The 16,835-nt window shown below is 36.5% G+C and overlaps 1 protein-coding gene across 2 annotated transcripts in view; it reads left to right on the top strand.

Annotated features, from left to right (window-relative positions):
* The window catches only part of GRIK2 (glutamate ionotropic receptor kainate type subunit 2), a 666,284-nt gene that overhangs the window by 277,133 nt on the left and 372,316 nt on the right, over positions 1-16,835 (top strand). For both annotated transcript variants that reach the window (XM_021693614.1, XM_021693616.1), the window contains exon 4: positions 3,075-3,256. In XM_021693614.1, the coding sequence (XP_021549289.1) occupies positions 3,075-3,256 (182 nt within the window). The remainder of the gene's footprint in view (positions 1-3,074; positions 3,257-16,835) is intronic.

Here is a 16,835-nt window from a genome sequence, read left to right as displayed (position 1 = left end):
TTTTCTTTTCTTTTCTTTTCTTTTCTTTTCTTTTCTTTTCTTTTCTTTTCTTTTCTTTTCTTTTCTTTTCTTTTCTTTCCTTTCCTTTCGTTCTTTTCTTTTTTAGAGAGCGAGGGGGGAGTGAGAGGGGAGGGGTTAGAGGGAGAGGGAGAAGGAAAATTCTAAGCAGGCTTCACGCCCAGTGTGGAGCCCAACATGGGGTTCAGTCATGACCTGAGATCATGACCTGAGCTGAAACCAAGAGTCGGACACTTAACCAAGTCGGGCATCTGAGTGATTCTTTTGAAATGTGGATTCCAAGTGGGCATTTTCCACTACCCTTAAGACCTTAACTCTGAAGTAATTTACATGGGCTTCTTAAGCAGCCCATGCCCTCTGAAATTACACTGGTCACCACTTCTTCCTTGTTTCTTAAGATTCTTTGCCCACGGTCTCTCACCTCCCTACCAGTATAAAAAACTTTTTTTTTTTCCTATCTATTCCTTCCACTCTTACTCCTTTTATTCAGGTATTAACTGAATGTCACTTCCTTTGAGGTAATTTTCGTGAGCATTCTCATTCCAAGTTCGATGATTCTGCTGTATTCTTCATCAGTAATTGCATTTTCCCCACCAAAATATTATTTGCCATTTTTCATTTATAATTGCCTGCTTAATAGCCTTTACCTGCCCTCCCCCACATATTTTTAACATGGTATGGGCAGGAAATTTGTCTATTTTACTTTTCATTGTATTGCCAATATCTAGAACACTGCTTGACCCATAGTAAGAATTTAATAAACATTTGTTTGATGTGGGAGTAAATGAATGGTGTCTTCTTTTCTTTCTCTTTTTCCTACAGTCAGCTGTATTTACAGTTTTCTGATTCATGTTTCCTATTGAAGTTGGAATTCATTCTTTGAATTAATTATTTTATTGTCTTATTCTACTAGCTAATATAGTTCTTATCTTATAATATCGTTATGCCAAAGTGGTTCAAAAGTGACTCCCATATGACACTTAGCTGAAACCAGACTTATCTTTGGAAATTGGCCTCACTTTTTGATGACCAGGAAAATCACCTGGGAAGACTGTAATCCTCTGCAGAGTCTGATTCAGCTATTTAGATTGTAACCAGCTTCATAGATTACTGTCATACCTTCCAAAGTTTGGGAGCCATTGCCTTCCTGCAATTATATTCTGGTTTATTTATAAAAAATAGTTAAACAATTCATTCCCATGTGCAAATAAATATATAGACTTTTATACATGTTTTGGAGGATTTTCTAAGTTCAATGTTAAACTACTACAGGTATTACAAATTCAAGTATTTGTTTTTATGTTTGTTTAGCTTAACATCTGTACTCATTATATACATGTTAATTCTCTAGACTAAATTGTATTATGTTTAATGGGTACCTTTAATATCAGTTAATTATGTAATATTTATTTTACTATAGTTAGTAAATATTTAAATTTATAAAACAAAATGAGACAATTGTAGTATACTGTGTAATTTATGTAATATTATTTATAGAATTTTAAATGGCAAAATTATAAAATAAATAAATTTTATGAAACAATATTTTAAAAGCAAAAGATACTAGGTATATTTGTGAATTTACATATTTTTTAAACTGTATGTCTCATTTGAGGATGCAAATACTGAAAACTAGTCATGTTAATTTTATTAACTATGTTGAAACATATTGAAGTGTACCATTATATGTATGAAGGTCTATTTATTTAAAAAATGAATGAAAAAAAGTCCTAGAGTTAGATTTTACTCTCTGGATCATATGTTATTTTAATATACAGTTTTTTTTACTCATAATAAGATATATTTTTATTCCTGTTATTCCAGTTTCCATAAAGTAACACACACACACACGCACACACACACACACAAACTCACAAAGAGAAAGCTCCAGATTAGTTATTCACAAATATATTCCTTTATTATTATTTGTTCTACTAATATTTATGAAGGTAGTTCTTCAGGGAAGATAGAAATTGAGAGAAATACAGAGATGAGATGGGATAAAAGGTAAATAAGAAAGAAGAGTAGGAGGAGGAGACAAGGAAATTGCTTAATTTGATCCAAGCTAGGATAGAATTAGATGATCCTTTTTTTCTTATCACATTTTTTATATATTGGGTCTTTTATATGAGTTCTTGAAGGGGTTTCATTACTTGAAGTTTGTATAAAAGAATAAATCTGATGATTTGTCTCTGTTAATTAAAAATATCTTACAGTTCTGTGATATATTAAACATGTATCTACTAATTTGATATAATTTTTGAAACACATACTCGGGAGCTACTTCTCTAGGAAAATATTTGCTTTACTAATAATGTGTGTGGTTATATTTATTTCTGAAGTTAATGTTATATCTAGCAAATAATACAAAAAAGTTTTATTTCTTTAATTTAATTATGGTTCAGGCTACTACTTAGAGTCTATTTTATTAAAGAAAGTTACCTTACTCTTACATATATACCAAATTACTAGCCCATTACTTGTAAACAAAAACAAAAAAGTAACCAGAGTTTCTAACACCAGCGAATAATAACATAAATTACGTCTGCTATAAAATACAGTGTGAAATGGATGAACTAGAACAATAGTTACTGACATACAACAACTTTTAAGACATTGTCACAAGCCACTATTCTTGTAAAATACAAAACAAAACAAAGCTCTATGTATATATGTGGAAATGCATAGAAAATGTATGGAGGAATAATACTTGTAAGCTATTAACTGTGACAACGCTTTGGGAGCAGAATTGGGGTACAGAGGGAGATTATTTTGCTCTATATCCTTTTATTTATTTAAATTATTCACATCAATTTATAATCATATATGTCTTCCATAATTTGTAAAAGAATTTCTTAAAGAATTTTGAGAAATGATCATTTTAACAAAAATAACTGGGGATGTGGAGTTAGGAAGTAGGAATTTCAGTGGTCATACCATGAAATGCACATATACATGGTCAAGAAAATCAGGTGTTGAGGTGAATATGTTCTATGATTCTATGACCTACTCTGTTTTTTCTCTAATATTCTTTTTCTCCCCTTTTTTCGTTATAGGTCTCATTCGATTGCAGGAGCTCATCAAAGCTCCATCAAGGTATAATCTTAGGCTTAAAATCCGTCAACTACCTGCTGATACAAAGGATGCAAAACCCTTACTAAAGGAAATGAAAAGAGGCAAGGAGTTCCATGTAATCTTTGACTGTAGCCATGAAATGGCAGCAGGCATTTTGAAACAGGTAATCTTTAACTTACCTAAATTCTTGGTTTCTTTATTACATTTGCATTTAAAGCATGGTTTTTTTGTTTGTTTGTTTGGTTTTTTTTGTGGGGGAGAGAGTGAGCACAAGCAGGGGAGGGGCAGAGGGAAAGGAAGAGAAATCCTGAAGCAGACTCCCCTCTGAGGGCAGAGCCTGACTCGGAGCTAGATCCCAAGACCCTGAGATGGTGACCACAGCCAAAATCAGGAGTCGGACCCTTAACCCACTGAGACACTCAGGTGCTCCTTTTTTTTTTTTTTTAAATCAAAGTGTTATTGTCACACAGTTAAAATGAGCCAGAGAAGTCACCTTGATGTAATTTTCTGATAAAAATCTGACATTTGCTTTTAATTAATTCTTAAAGGAAAAGTAAGCAAATATTGATGCTCTTCAAAGCACATTGTTTAAAGTTCTGAGATTACTTTCAAATGGATACAATGCTGTTTGCTATAATGAATGTTGGTTATTGAGATAGATATTTCTGTTTCGTACTGAAATGAAGGAATAAACTGAGAGTCAATGACTGAGCATCTCAACCATTACAATCAACCCATTGAAAAAAGAGAAAAAAAGATTTCCTATTTAGCTGGCATCTTCCAGGAGATGCCTTACACATTTGATCTTATTTAATCATGACTGCAACCCCATGAAGTAGAGACTATCTTCACTTCAGAGATGAAGAAATGGAGTCTTAGAAAGATTGAGTAACTTGATCAATGACCAGGAGCACGAAATAGCAGAGGGATTGATATCTCACCTACGATGTTCAGTATTCATTCCAGAACAAAGCGTTGCCTGACTCAAAAGATAATACTAAATTGATCAAATGAAATAATTCATAGCAGTGAAATCTTTTAATGTTGCTTCTGCACTATTCCAACCTAAGAGCATACTGCAAAGCAGCAATTATTATTCTCCCATATATTACAGATGAGGCAAGACGTGGAGGTTGGTAGTTAAGTGGCTAGTATGAGCCAATATACTTACTATGCATAAAGTCTAGATTTGGACCCAAGTCTTTGGACTTTGTTTTTTAAGCTCTTTTATACATACTGGCTGATATCACAGTGGCTTGGGATTAGTCAACTGTCCTAAAACCTCTCATGTATAAGATAAATTTCTCTACTAGAGAATTATACAGATTCAGATGTCAAATTATACCCCATAAAATGTAACTATCAACAGTAAATGCCTGTTATAACATGGTTAGTTTACTAAGCAGATGTTTGTCTAATCTTCCAATATGAATGTTGGTTTCACTACAGTAAAATCTTTAATTGGATTTGGAAAATTGCTCTAGTGTTATATTTGGGTAGTAAAGCATATGAAATTTGGGTGTGTTTTTGTTTCTTGTGGGTCTTTTTTGGTAGTGAATAAAGTGATACAATAAAGTAAGCAGTGAAATCTAGACTAGGGATTTATTTTTCATATATACTAAAAACAATTCTTGGTCATATTTAAAATATACAGACTTGGAAAGGAGAGCTTTACTTTATGCCCAGAGTGAGAAGCACTCTAGGATTTGTCAGTGACAGAGCTTTGATAGGTTTTCTCTAGGCTTCCAGCAAGTATGTAAATGATCAGTTGTCTTGTCTCTAAAGTAACTGACTTATATTGCATATCTGAAAGTTTATAGTATCCATCAACTTTAAAAATAGAATTGCCATTCTGCCTTCTATTTGATATATCCATTATTTTATAATTGTTTTCTTATATGTAACCTGCTCTGTTTGCAAAATAAAAACAGAATTAAGATAATATTTAAAATATATACAGGGGCACCTGGGTGGCTCAGTCGGTTAAGCATCTCCCTTCAGCTCAGGTCATGATCTCTGGGTCCTGGGATAGATCCCCACCTAGCATTGGCTCCCTGCTCAGCGGGGAGACTGCTTCTCCCTCTCCCTCTGTGCTCACGCTCTCTCTCTCTCTCAAATAAATAATCTTGAAAAAAATAAAATAAAATATATACAGCAAAAGAAGTTAATAGTTTTAGCAAGATTAGTAGATGAAATATCAGAGCAAAGGTAAAATGATAATATGAGAGTTAAGATGAATTCAGAGTAACATTAGTACACAGAATGCATGTGTTTAGATTCTGTAACACTAACAAACCACATATATGGTGTTTGTTTTTTTTTAATTTTATTTTATTATGTTATGTTAATCATCATACATTACATCATTAGTTTTTGCTGTAGTGTTCCATGATTCATTGTTTGCATATAACACCCAGTGCTCCATTCAATATGTGCCCTCTTAAATACCCACCACCAGGCTAACTCATCCCCCCACCCCCTCCCATCTAGAACCCTCAGTTTGTTTCTCAGAGTCCATAGTCTCTCATGGTTCTCTCCCCTTCCAATTCCCCCCCTTCATTTTTCCCTTCCTACTATCTTCTTTTTTTTTTAACATATAATGTATTATTTATTTCAGAGGTACAGGTCTGTGAGTCAACAGTCATACACAATTCACAGCATTCACCATAGCACATACCCTCCCCAATGTCTATCACCCAGCCACACCATCCCTCCCCACCCCCACCACTCCAGCAACCCTCAGTTTGTTTCCTGAGATTAAGAATTCCTCATATCAATGAGATCATATAATACATGTCTTTCTCTGACTGACTTATTTCGCTGAGCATAATACCCTCTAGTTCCATCCATGTCGTTGCAAGTGACAACATTACGTTCCTTTTGATGGCTGCATACTATTCCATTGTATATATATATACCAAATCTTCTTTATCCATTCATCTATTGATAGACATCTTGGCTCTTTCCATAGTTTGGCTATTGTGGACATTGCTGCTATAAACATTGAGGTGCACGTAACTCTTTAGATCACTACATTTGTATCCTTGGGGTAAATACACAGTAGTGCAATTGCTGGGCTGTACAGTAACTCTATTTTCAAATTTTGAGGAACCGCCATACTGTTTTCCAGAGTGGCTGCACCAGCTTGCATTCCCAACAGTGTAGGAGGGTTCCCCTTTCTCTGCATCCCTGCCAAAATCTGTCATTTCCTGACTTGTTAATTTTAGCCATTCTGACTGGTGTGAGGTGGTATCTTATTGAGGGTTTGATTTGGATTTCCCTGATGCCAAGCGATGTTGAGCATTTTTCATGTGTCTGTTGGATATTTGGATGTCTTCTTTGGAAAAATGTCTGTTCATGTCTTCTGCCCATTTCTTGATTGGATCATTTGTTCTTTGGGTGTGGAGTTTGATGAGTTCTTTATAGATTTTGGATACTAGCCCTTTATCTGATATGTCATTTGCAAATGTCTTCTCCCACTCTGTTGGTTGTCTTTTGGTTTTGTTGACTGTTTCCTGTCCTGTGCAAAAGCTTTTTATCTTGATGAAGTCCCAATAGTTCATTTTTGCCCTTGCTTCCCTTGCCTTTGGCGATGTTTCTAGGAAGAAGTTGCTTCAGCTGAGGTTGAAGAGGTTGCTGCCTGTGTTCTCCTTTAGGATTTTGATGGACTCCTGTCTCACATTTAGGTCTTTCATCCCTTTTGAGTCTATTTTTGTGTGTGGTGTAAGGAAATGGTCCAGTTTCATTCTTCTGCATGTGGCTGTCCAATTTTCCCAACACCATTTGTTGAAGAGACTGTCTTTTTTCCATTGGACATTCTTTCCTGCTTTGTCAAAGATTAGTTGACCATAGAGTTGAGGGTCCATTTCTGGGCTCTCTATTCTGTTCCATTGATCCATGTGTCTGTTTTTGTGCCACTACCATACTGTCTTGATGATGACAGCTTTGTAATAGAGCTGGAAGTCCGGAATTGTGATGCCACCGGCTTTGCTTTTCTTTTTCAACATTCCTCTGGCTATTCGGGGTCTTTTCTGGTTCCATACAAATTTTAGGATTATTTTTCTATTTCTTTGAAAAAAGTAGATGGTATTTTGATAGGGATTGCATTAAATGTGTAGATTGCTCTACGTAGCATTGACATCTTCACAATATTTGTTCTTCCAATCCATGAGCATGGAATGCTTTTTCCATTTCTTTGTGTCTTCCTCAATTTCTTTCATGAGTATTTTATACTTTTCTGAGTACAGATTCTTTGCCTCTTTGGTTATTTATTCCTAGGTATCTTATGGTTTTGGGTGCAATTGTAAATGGGATTGACTCCCTAATTTCTCTTTCTTCTGTCTTGTTGGTATATAGAGATGCCACTGATTTCTGTGCATTGATTTTATATCCTGCCACTTTCCTGAATTCCTGTATGATCTCTAGCAGTTTTGGGGTGGAGTCTTTTGGGTTTTCCACATAAAGTATCATATCATCTGCAAAGAGTGAGAGTTTGACTTCTTTGCCGATTTGGATGCCTTTGATTTCTTTTTGTTGTCTGATTGCTGTGGCTAGGACTTCTAGTACTATGTGGAATAGCAGTGGTGATAGTGGACATCCCTGCTGTGTTCCTGACCTTAGGGGGAAAGCTCTCAGTTTTTCCCCATTGAGAACAATATTCACTGTGGGTTTTTCATAGATGGCTTTTATGATATTGAGTTATGTACCCTCTATCCCTACACTCTGAAGAGTTTTGATCCAGAAAGGATGCTGTACTTTGTCAAATGCTTTTTCTGCATCTATTGAGAGGATCATATGTTTTTTGTTCTTTCTTTTATTAATGTAGTGTATCACATTGATTGATTTGCAGATGTTGAACCAACCTTGCAGCCCAGGGATAAATCCCACTTGGTCATGGTGAATAATCCTTTTAATGTACTGTTGGATCCTATTGGCTATTATTTTGGTGAGAATTTTTGCATCCATGTTCATCAGGGATATTGGCTTGTAATTCTCCTTTTTGATGGGGTCTTTGTCTGATTTTGGGATCAAGGTAATGGTGGCCTCATAAAATGAGTTTGGAAGTTTTCCTTCCATTTCTATTTTTTGGAACAGTTTCAGAAGAATAGGTATTAATTCTTCTTTAAATGTTTGGTAGAATTCCCCTGGGAAGGCATCTGGCCCTGGGCTCTTGTTTGTTGGGAGAGTTTTGATTACTGCTTCAATTTCCTTGGTGGTTATAGGTTGTTCAGGTTTTCTATTTCTTCCTGGTTCAGTTTTGGTCGTTGATACATCTCTAGGAATGCATCCATTTCTTCCAGATTATCTAATTTGCTGGCATAGAGTTGCTCATAATATGTTCTTATAATTGTTTGTATTTCTTTGGTGTTGGTTGTGATCTCTCCTCTTTCATTCATGATTTTATTTATTTGGGTCATTTCGCTTTTCTTTTTGATAAGTCTGGCCAGGGGTTTATTAATCTTATTAATTCTTTCAAAGAACCAGGTCCTAGTTTCGTTGATCTGTTCTACTGTTCTTTTGGTTTCTATTTCGTTGATTTCTGCTCTGATCTTTACTAATTCTCTTCTCTGGCTGGGTTTAGGCCTTATTTGCTGTTCTTTCTCCAGGTCCTTTAGGTATAGGGTTAGGTTGTGTATTTGAGACCTTTCTTGTTTCTTGAGAAAGGCTTGTATTGCTATATACTTTCCTCTTAGGACTGCCTTTGCTGCATCCCAGATTTTGAATGGTTGTGTTTTCAATTTCATTTGTTTCCATGAATTTTTAAAATTCTTCTTTAATTTCCTGGTTGACCCATTCATTTGGATTCTCTTTAGCCTCCATGTATTTGAGTTCTTTCTGACTTTCCTCTTGTGACTGGGTTCTAGTTTCAAAGGATTGTGGTCCGAAAATATGCAGGGAATGATCCCAATCTTTTGGTACTGGTCGAGACCTGATTTGTGACCTAGGATGTGATCTATTCTAGACAATGTTCCATGGGCACTAGAGAAGAATGTGTGTTCTGTTGCTTTGGAATGGAATGTTCTGAATATATCTGTGAAGTCCATTTGGTCCAGTGTGTCATTTAAAGTCTTTATTTCCTTGTTGATCTTTTTCTCAGATGATCTGTCCATTTCAGTGAGGGGGTTGTTAAAGACCCCTACTACTATTGTATTGTTGTCAATGTGTTTCTTTGATTTTCTTATTAACTGCCTTATATAATTGGCTGCTCCCATGTTAGGGGCATAGATATTTACAATTGTTAGATTTTCTTGTTGGATAGACCCTTTAAGTAGGATATAGTGTCCTTCCTCATTTCTTATTATAGTGTTTGGTTTAAAATCTAATTTGTCTGATCTAAGGATTACCAACCCAGCTTTCTTTTGGTGTCCATTAGCATGGTAAATTGTTTTCCACCCCCTCACTTTCAATCTGGGGCTGTCTTTGGGTCTAAAATGAGTCTCTTGCAGGCAGCATATCGATGGGTCTTGTTTATTTATCCAATCAGATACCCTGTGTCTTTTGATTGGGGCATTAACCCATTTACATTCAGGGTATCTATTGAAAGATATGAATTTAGTGCCATTGTATTGCTTGTAAGGTGACTGTTACCGTATATTGTCTGTGTTCCTTTCTGGTCTATGTTACTTTTAGGCTCTCTCTTTGCTTAGAGGACCCCTTTCAAGATTTCTTGTACGGCTGGTTTCGTGTTTGCAAATTCTTTTAGTTTTTATTTGTCCTGGAAGCTTTTTATCTGTCCTTCTATTTTCAGTGACAGCCTAGCTGGTTATAGTATTCTTGGCTGCATGTTTTTCTCATTTAGTGCTCTAAATATACATGCCAGTCCTTTCTGGCCTGCCAGGTCTCTGTGGATAGGTCTGTTGCCAATCTAATGTTTCTACCATTGTAGGTTACAGACCTCTTGTCCCGAGCTGCTTTCAGGATTCTCTCTTTGTCTCTGAGACTTGTAAATTTTCCTATTAGATGTCCGGGTGTTGGCCTATTTTTATTGATTTTGAGAGGGGTTCTCTGTGCCTCCTGGATTTTGATGCCTGTTTCCTTCCCCAAATTAGGGAAGTTCTCTGCTATAATTTGCCCCAATATACCTTCTGCCCTTCTCTCTCTTTCTTCTTCTTCTGGGATCCCAATTATTCAAATATTGTTTCGTCTTATGGTATCACTTATCTCTCGAATTCTGCCCTCGTGATCCAGTAGTTGTTTATCTCTCCTTTTCTCAGCTTCTTTGTTGTCCATCATTTGGTCTTCTATATCACTGATTCTCTCTTCTGCCTCATTTATCCTAGCAGTTAGAACCTCCATTTTTTATTGTACCTCATTAATAGCCTTTTTGATTTTGACTTGGTTAGGTTTTAGTTCTTTTATTTCTCCAGAAAGGATTTCTCTAGTATCTTCCATGCTATTTTCAAGCCCAGCTAGTATCTTTATAATCGTCATTCTGAACTCTAGTTCCGACATCTTACTAATGTCCGTATTGATTAGGTCCCTGGAAATTGGTACTGCCTCTTGTTCTTTTTTTTGAGGTGAGTTTTTCCATCTTGTCATTTTGTCCAGAGGAGAACAGATGAATGAGAGAACAAAATGCTAACAGGTAACAACGTCCCCAGAAAAACATACACTAAACAAATCAGAAGAGACCTGAAACCAGGGGAAAAGAATGGGAATGAAAGAAAAAAGAAAAAAGAAATATGATCAAATATGATCAGGCTGGTGAATAGATCAGTGCCACACACTAGATTTGGGGCATATTTTGGTCTGTTAGAAGAAACTGCCTCCCAAAATTTTAAGGAAAGAAAAACTTATATATATACAAAAATAAGGGTAAATATGATGAAGTGATAGCATATGAATGTAAAGATGAAAATTATAAAAGATTTTATAAAAGGAATTGATAAGAAGTTGGTTGAAAAAAGAAAGAAGAGAAATTAAAAAAAAAAAGGGAGAGAATGTGATCAGGCAGGAGACTCGAACAAAGCCATACACTAGAGATTTAGGGTATATTTTGGTCTGTTAGAAGAAACTGTATCCCAAAATTTAAAGAGAGAACAATTTATATATATATACCAAAAATAGGGTTAACTACAATGAAGGGATAGAATATGACTCTAAAAATCAAAAATAAAAAAGATTTTTTAAAAAATGGATTGATAAGATGTTGGTTGAAAAAGGGAAAAGGAAAAATAAAAAAAAATAGGAAAAGTGAAAAAAAAGAAAATTAAAAAAATTAACTTTGAAAGACTAAAGAATCATGGGGAAAAAAGCCATGAATTCTATGTGCTGTATTTCCCTACTGCTGGAGTTCTGCCGTTCTCATTGATTGTTCTCATTGATCAGTAAACTTGGTCTTGGCTGGCTGTTCTTGCTGATCTTCTGGGGGAGGGGCCTGTTGCAGTGGTTCTCAAATGTCTTGCCAGAGGCGGAATTGCCCCACCCTTGAGGGGGCCTGGCTGAGTAATCTGCTCGGGTTTGCTCTCGGGAGCTTTTGTTCCCTGCAAGCTTTCCGTACAGCTTTGGAGGACGAGAGTGAAGGTAGTCTCCCAATCTCTGCCCCAGAGGAGCCGAGAACTCGGGGCCCCACTCCTCAGTGAGCCCCCAGAGAAAAGCAGTCAATCACTCCTGTCTCCCTGGTCTCCGGCTGCACTCCATGCTCACTCGGCCTATGACCAAGCGTTTCTATCTCTGGCACATGACCCTGTTTGGAGTCTCAAACCCAGCAGATTCCTGCGGTACACTCCCACACCACTCCTCCTGGGGGAGGAAGGGGAGTCTCCCTGGATCTGCTGCTTTCTGGGTCCCTGCTGGAAGAGCAGTAGCCCTACTGTGCTGTGGATCATGGTTTATGGCAACCCCAAGCTGAAAGCCCACTCCTTGGCTCTGTCTTTGCAGCTGGTTTCCCCACTCCAATACCTGGGAGCTCAGCCACACTCAGGCACCCCTGGTCTTCCTGTGACCCTGAGGGTCCTGAGACCACACTGTCCCAGGGAGGGTTCCACCTGCTGCTTAGCCACTGGAGCGACGTCCCTCAGTGGAGCAGACTTCTCAAAAGTTCCGATTTTGTGCTCCGCTGCTCTATCACTTGCCAGTATTGGCTACAGAGGCTCCCGCTCCCCTCCATCTATCTTCCCATATATTGCCTCAGATTCACTTCTCCACACGTCCTACCTTCCAGAAAGTGGTCGCTTTTCTGTTCAGAGTTGCTGCTACTCTTTTCTTTGATCTCCTATTGAGTTTGTAGGTGTTCAGAATGATTTGATCCCTATCTAGCTGAATTCCTGGGACCAGACAAAATTTAGGTCTCCTACTCCTCCGCCATATTGCTCCTCCAAGGCCTGGTGTTTGTTTTTTAACTTACCTTGTCCCAGAGAGAATTTGTTCCACATTTGGATCTCAGTTATTCTAGAAACCAATCCAAGAAGAAAGCAAAAGCTTCCTTCTTGTAAATGAAGCAGTCCATTTAATAGGAGTCTATTTTATGACTTATGTAATTTTTCTGAGATTTCTCAACATTGGTTAATGACAGAAGTCCAAAGAAATGGTATAAGAGTTGGAGAACAGGCATAGATGGGCTTTCAGCTTGTCTGGCTTAATCTAAGAACAAATATTAGGAGTATCCAGATATATGGATCAGTTTATCAGGTTAGCCTTATTTGTTTCATTGTTTTATTTATTTAAACTAAGTGAGCTCTTCCTAAATATTGAACAAAAGAGGATTTGAAGTTTTCTTCCCTCAAAGCTTTAAAAGTGATTGAAACTTGGGGCTGGCTCTTTGAGTGCACTAATTGGCACACATGCCTTAATAACAAAAGATTGCACTTCTGCCCAAATTTGTCAAAGAGAATCCCCTATGGCAGGGTCAAGATAATCTGCAATTAAACCTCACACGGTCATTCTACCCCAGAGAAAAATTACTAATTAAGACTTTGAAAGTCTAGAATAGAGAGGGTGAAATCAAAATTTTTAGATTGGAAAAATGTATAATCAGATGCAAATAAACTACCACATCAGCAAGAAGAAAATTAAATTTTAAGAAATATGTATAAAGTCCACCTCTTCAGTTGTTAACTTTGAGCAATATAACTTCTGGATATAACCTGAAGGATAAACTGATTACAAATTATATGCCTAGATGTGTTCATTTGTCATATATTTGTCATATAGCATGGTTAATGCTACGTTAGTTAATGTTGGGAATTTCTAATAATATTTTCTTCCTTGAAATATTAAAGTGCTAGAAAATTCCATGAAAGACTATAGTCTTTGAATAATAAAGAAATCAAGCCAAACTAGAATATTATTATATTAATGATATAAAGCTTTGACCTACATAATGAACTATTTTAAAAAGTTATCAGTTACCAAATATAAACAAAAAGCCTGTCTGCTTGTTCTTAAGCAGTGAGGAGCATTTAGTCAATCATTGTCTCCAAATTTCCGTGTATTTTGTCCAGTCTTTCCTTTCTCTAATTATGTGAACTAGACCAGGAGTCAGCAAACTAGAAAACCAGAGCCAAATCCTCCTCACAAATTTTTGGCAAGCCCTCAAGCTATTTTGTTTAGAAAACAGGTGGAGATATCTTGATGTTAAGGAAGTTAAATCACTTAACCCCCAAGTCATCATTGGTCTAAACATGTACAGGTGATTCTAGTCCACTGGGCAATGTGATGTAAGATATCTTTTGGTAGCTTCTAGGAAGATTTTTCCTACTTATTAAAAAAGAGTGGCTTTGTTTTTGTGATACCACCTACTGATTGGATACTGGTGTGGGTCCTGATGCCTTTTTTTTGCAACCAGTACCCTGTAGATTCCCGACATATTTTGATTTTGGAAAAATGAATCTGTGGTATTTCTTTCCAGGAGGGATACTACAGTACAGCCAATTTTTCTATTGTACATCCAATTTTTCTATTGTAGCTACTCTCATATTACTTATACACAAGAAGATATTAATTTTATTATTATTAATGTGGTTTAAAGTGTGCATATAGTTCATTTAAAAACAGTGGCAAGACATAAATGTTATAATTTAAAAAACATCCAGAACAAGTTTGTGGTGTCTAAATGTGGTGTCTCTCCAGATCAGATGGGTCCCCAAATATGGGGCAACAATTGGTTGGAAGCCAGTGGTACGGGGGGCAGTGAAAATAATTCAGCTAAGCCAGAACAAAGGAGATAGATGTTTATTGAATACCGGCCAAGGGAGTGGTAGGCAAGACAGCAAAGGAGAGGCTACCTGCTATGCGGCAGTGGGTAGGAGCTGTTTTTAAAGAGGGAAGGTGAAGAGGTACAGTGATGTATGGAATTTTCCCTTTTTTGTTACCTGGGCCTAGTTGTAAGTAGCCCATTGGTCAGTTTAGGCCTAGGTGGATATCTTGAGGTGAGTTGCCTGTCAGGCCTGTCTGTATTCATTCTGGTGATCATCGCTGTGGGTCCCTTTGCCTTGATCAAGTTTCCATTGCTCAATCCTGTTGTCTAATTTCCACAAAGTTCTTTTTTTAATTGCACTGGAAAGTATTTATTTATCTTTCAAGAGAGTATCCCTGTTGTCCATTTTTGTTAATGTTATAGTGTAAGTACTCAATCAAAAATAACTACCCTTTTCTATTTAGATCAGATATCATAGTCCATAATTGATTCTTGTTTTCAGAATCAAAGGCTGAAGGAAGGTCAATGAAAGGCATAAGCAGTCCTCAGTTATCCCCTACAGATTTCTTCTCAAGGAGATGAAAAAGAAACCTGTAGCTAGTGCAGAATACCCGTGTCAGAAGCAAACCGCTCTCCCTACCGCCATCTCCTTAACCCCTGCCATCCCTACCTCCAGAACACAATTTTCAAACTGGCTTGAGATGCTTGAGGTTTTCAAACTATCAAGGAAAAAAACAAGCAAAAATTTTAGATTATATAGATTCTACAATGGATCTATATTTTTGGGAATATAAAATTTGCCATTTTACAAAATGGCGTATTATACCCAAACTTCAAGAGTTAGAGACCTAGAGTTCATGTTTACTCACTATCTCAGTTTGTTGGCCAATATATTCATCCTTATTTTGTCCTACTTTCCTACCTATAAAGTACGTGTAATAATAGGACCTACCTCATAAGGTTTTTAATGAGGCTATCAGGAAGCAAGAATTCCTTCCCCTTCAAGGGTTCTTCTGGCTGGACTAAGAATCAAATTGACACGAGAGAGATTAACAGGAGAAAAGCAAATTTAGTAGCATACATATAGGGAATCCACACATATATGGAAATTCCAAAGACAGTTTGGCAAAATGAGATATATATGTCGTGATGAACTAAGAAGAAGGGGGACTTCAGAGGAAAGGAATGTAATTCACAGGGTGATAAGAAGAGCAGATGTTTGGTAATTAGATGTTTGTCCTGCCATACTGATGAATCACTCAGATAAAATTTATCTCTGCTAATAACCTTTATTCTGGGAAAGATCCCCAATTTAGATTTTTCTATGTAGTTAAGGGAGGGGCAAAAGTTTCTCTTGAGCCCACAGGATTTCCGTTGCCTTCAGCTGGGAATAATGTTCATGCCAAAATGACCCATCTTGGATCTGCTTGCCTTCAGCCTCTACAAGGCTGATTAAAATGTGCAATGTGCTTAGAATAGTACTTAACACATTTTAGGCATTATATGCTATTTATAGTTGTGCATCTGAATCACTGTTTCTTTCAATTATCTTCAATTATCTTTATCTGTATCTCTATACCTATTGAGTTGACAAAAACTATTGACAAGGATAATGCTGAGATATCATTGCACATTTCTGGAGTTGAGAAACCTTTGGTACATATCCATCAGGAACAATGACTACCTTCTATAAAGATAATCTTATAAACCTTTATCTAATAAGAGAAATTTTCTCTTATTTCAATTAAGATTCAGACTTCATCAGAGTGTTACTGGCTCATACAATCTTTGTCCATTCAGGAAATATGATTTGATAATTTGATTCCTAGGTGTTGTGCACACAATTCCACTGCGCGTGTGTTGGGCGGGGGGCAGGGGGAGGAGTTCACCAATGAAGACCAAATATATATTCCTATTATAAATCGCAGTATCACAATTTCTAAATTCCTTTCTTCTGCTTAATTCTTTGCTGCTGCCTTTCATTTACAAACGTTCCTCCCTTTTAAAAAAGTGCATTTTATTGTTCCAAAAATTTTCACAAATATCCATTCTTTCTTAACTGAACAACTCGCTTCTAGATATACAGATTCTATTTTAGCTAATTAGTTAATACCTACCTGTGAGCATAGAATACATAGGATAGAGCTGGGGCAGCTATTTAGCAAATGAATTTGGGTAGTTGGTATTTTATGGAAGAGTATTAGATGCACCTGAGAATACTTGTTTCCTACCAAGAGCTCTTCATTCAGCTCAAAAACGCATCAATTTTCAATTATCATCACCAACTACTGTTCATTGATAAACAGCTATTTCAAAAGTGTTCTCATTTTCAGAGGAAAAATTGACAGTTCTGTGACTGGAAGTTCTAATCCGAAAGTCCTTATTTTAAGATTGATAGTCTAAAATTGACAAGGACTGTATAAGTATGAAATAAAACAGTAATTTACGACTGGTCTATTAGTAAAAAAGTAAAAAAGTAAAAAACATTTCTTTGTACTTTTCGAATAACAGTGGTGATTTACAGTTGCTTCATCAATGCTAAGGAAAGTTTCTAAAGTGCTAAAAAAAATTCCTACTGGCATTGCACTTTATAGCATTTTTTTCC

Source organism: Neomonachus schauinslandi, chromosome 8 (assembly GCF_002201575.2).
Source record: "Neomonachus schauinslandi chromosome 8, ASM220157v2, whole genome shotgun sequence".
Lineage (NCBI taxonomy): Eukaryota > Metazoa > Chordata > Mammalia > Carnivora > Phocidae > Neomonachus > Neomonachus schauinslandi.
Note: the sequence above shows the minus strand (reverse complement) of the source record. Positions and strands in the feature narration are given on the sequence as shown.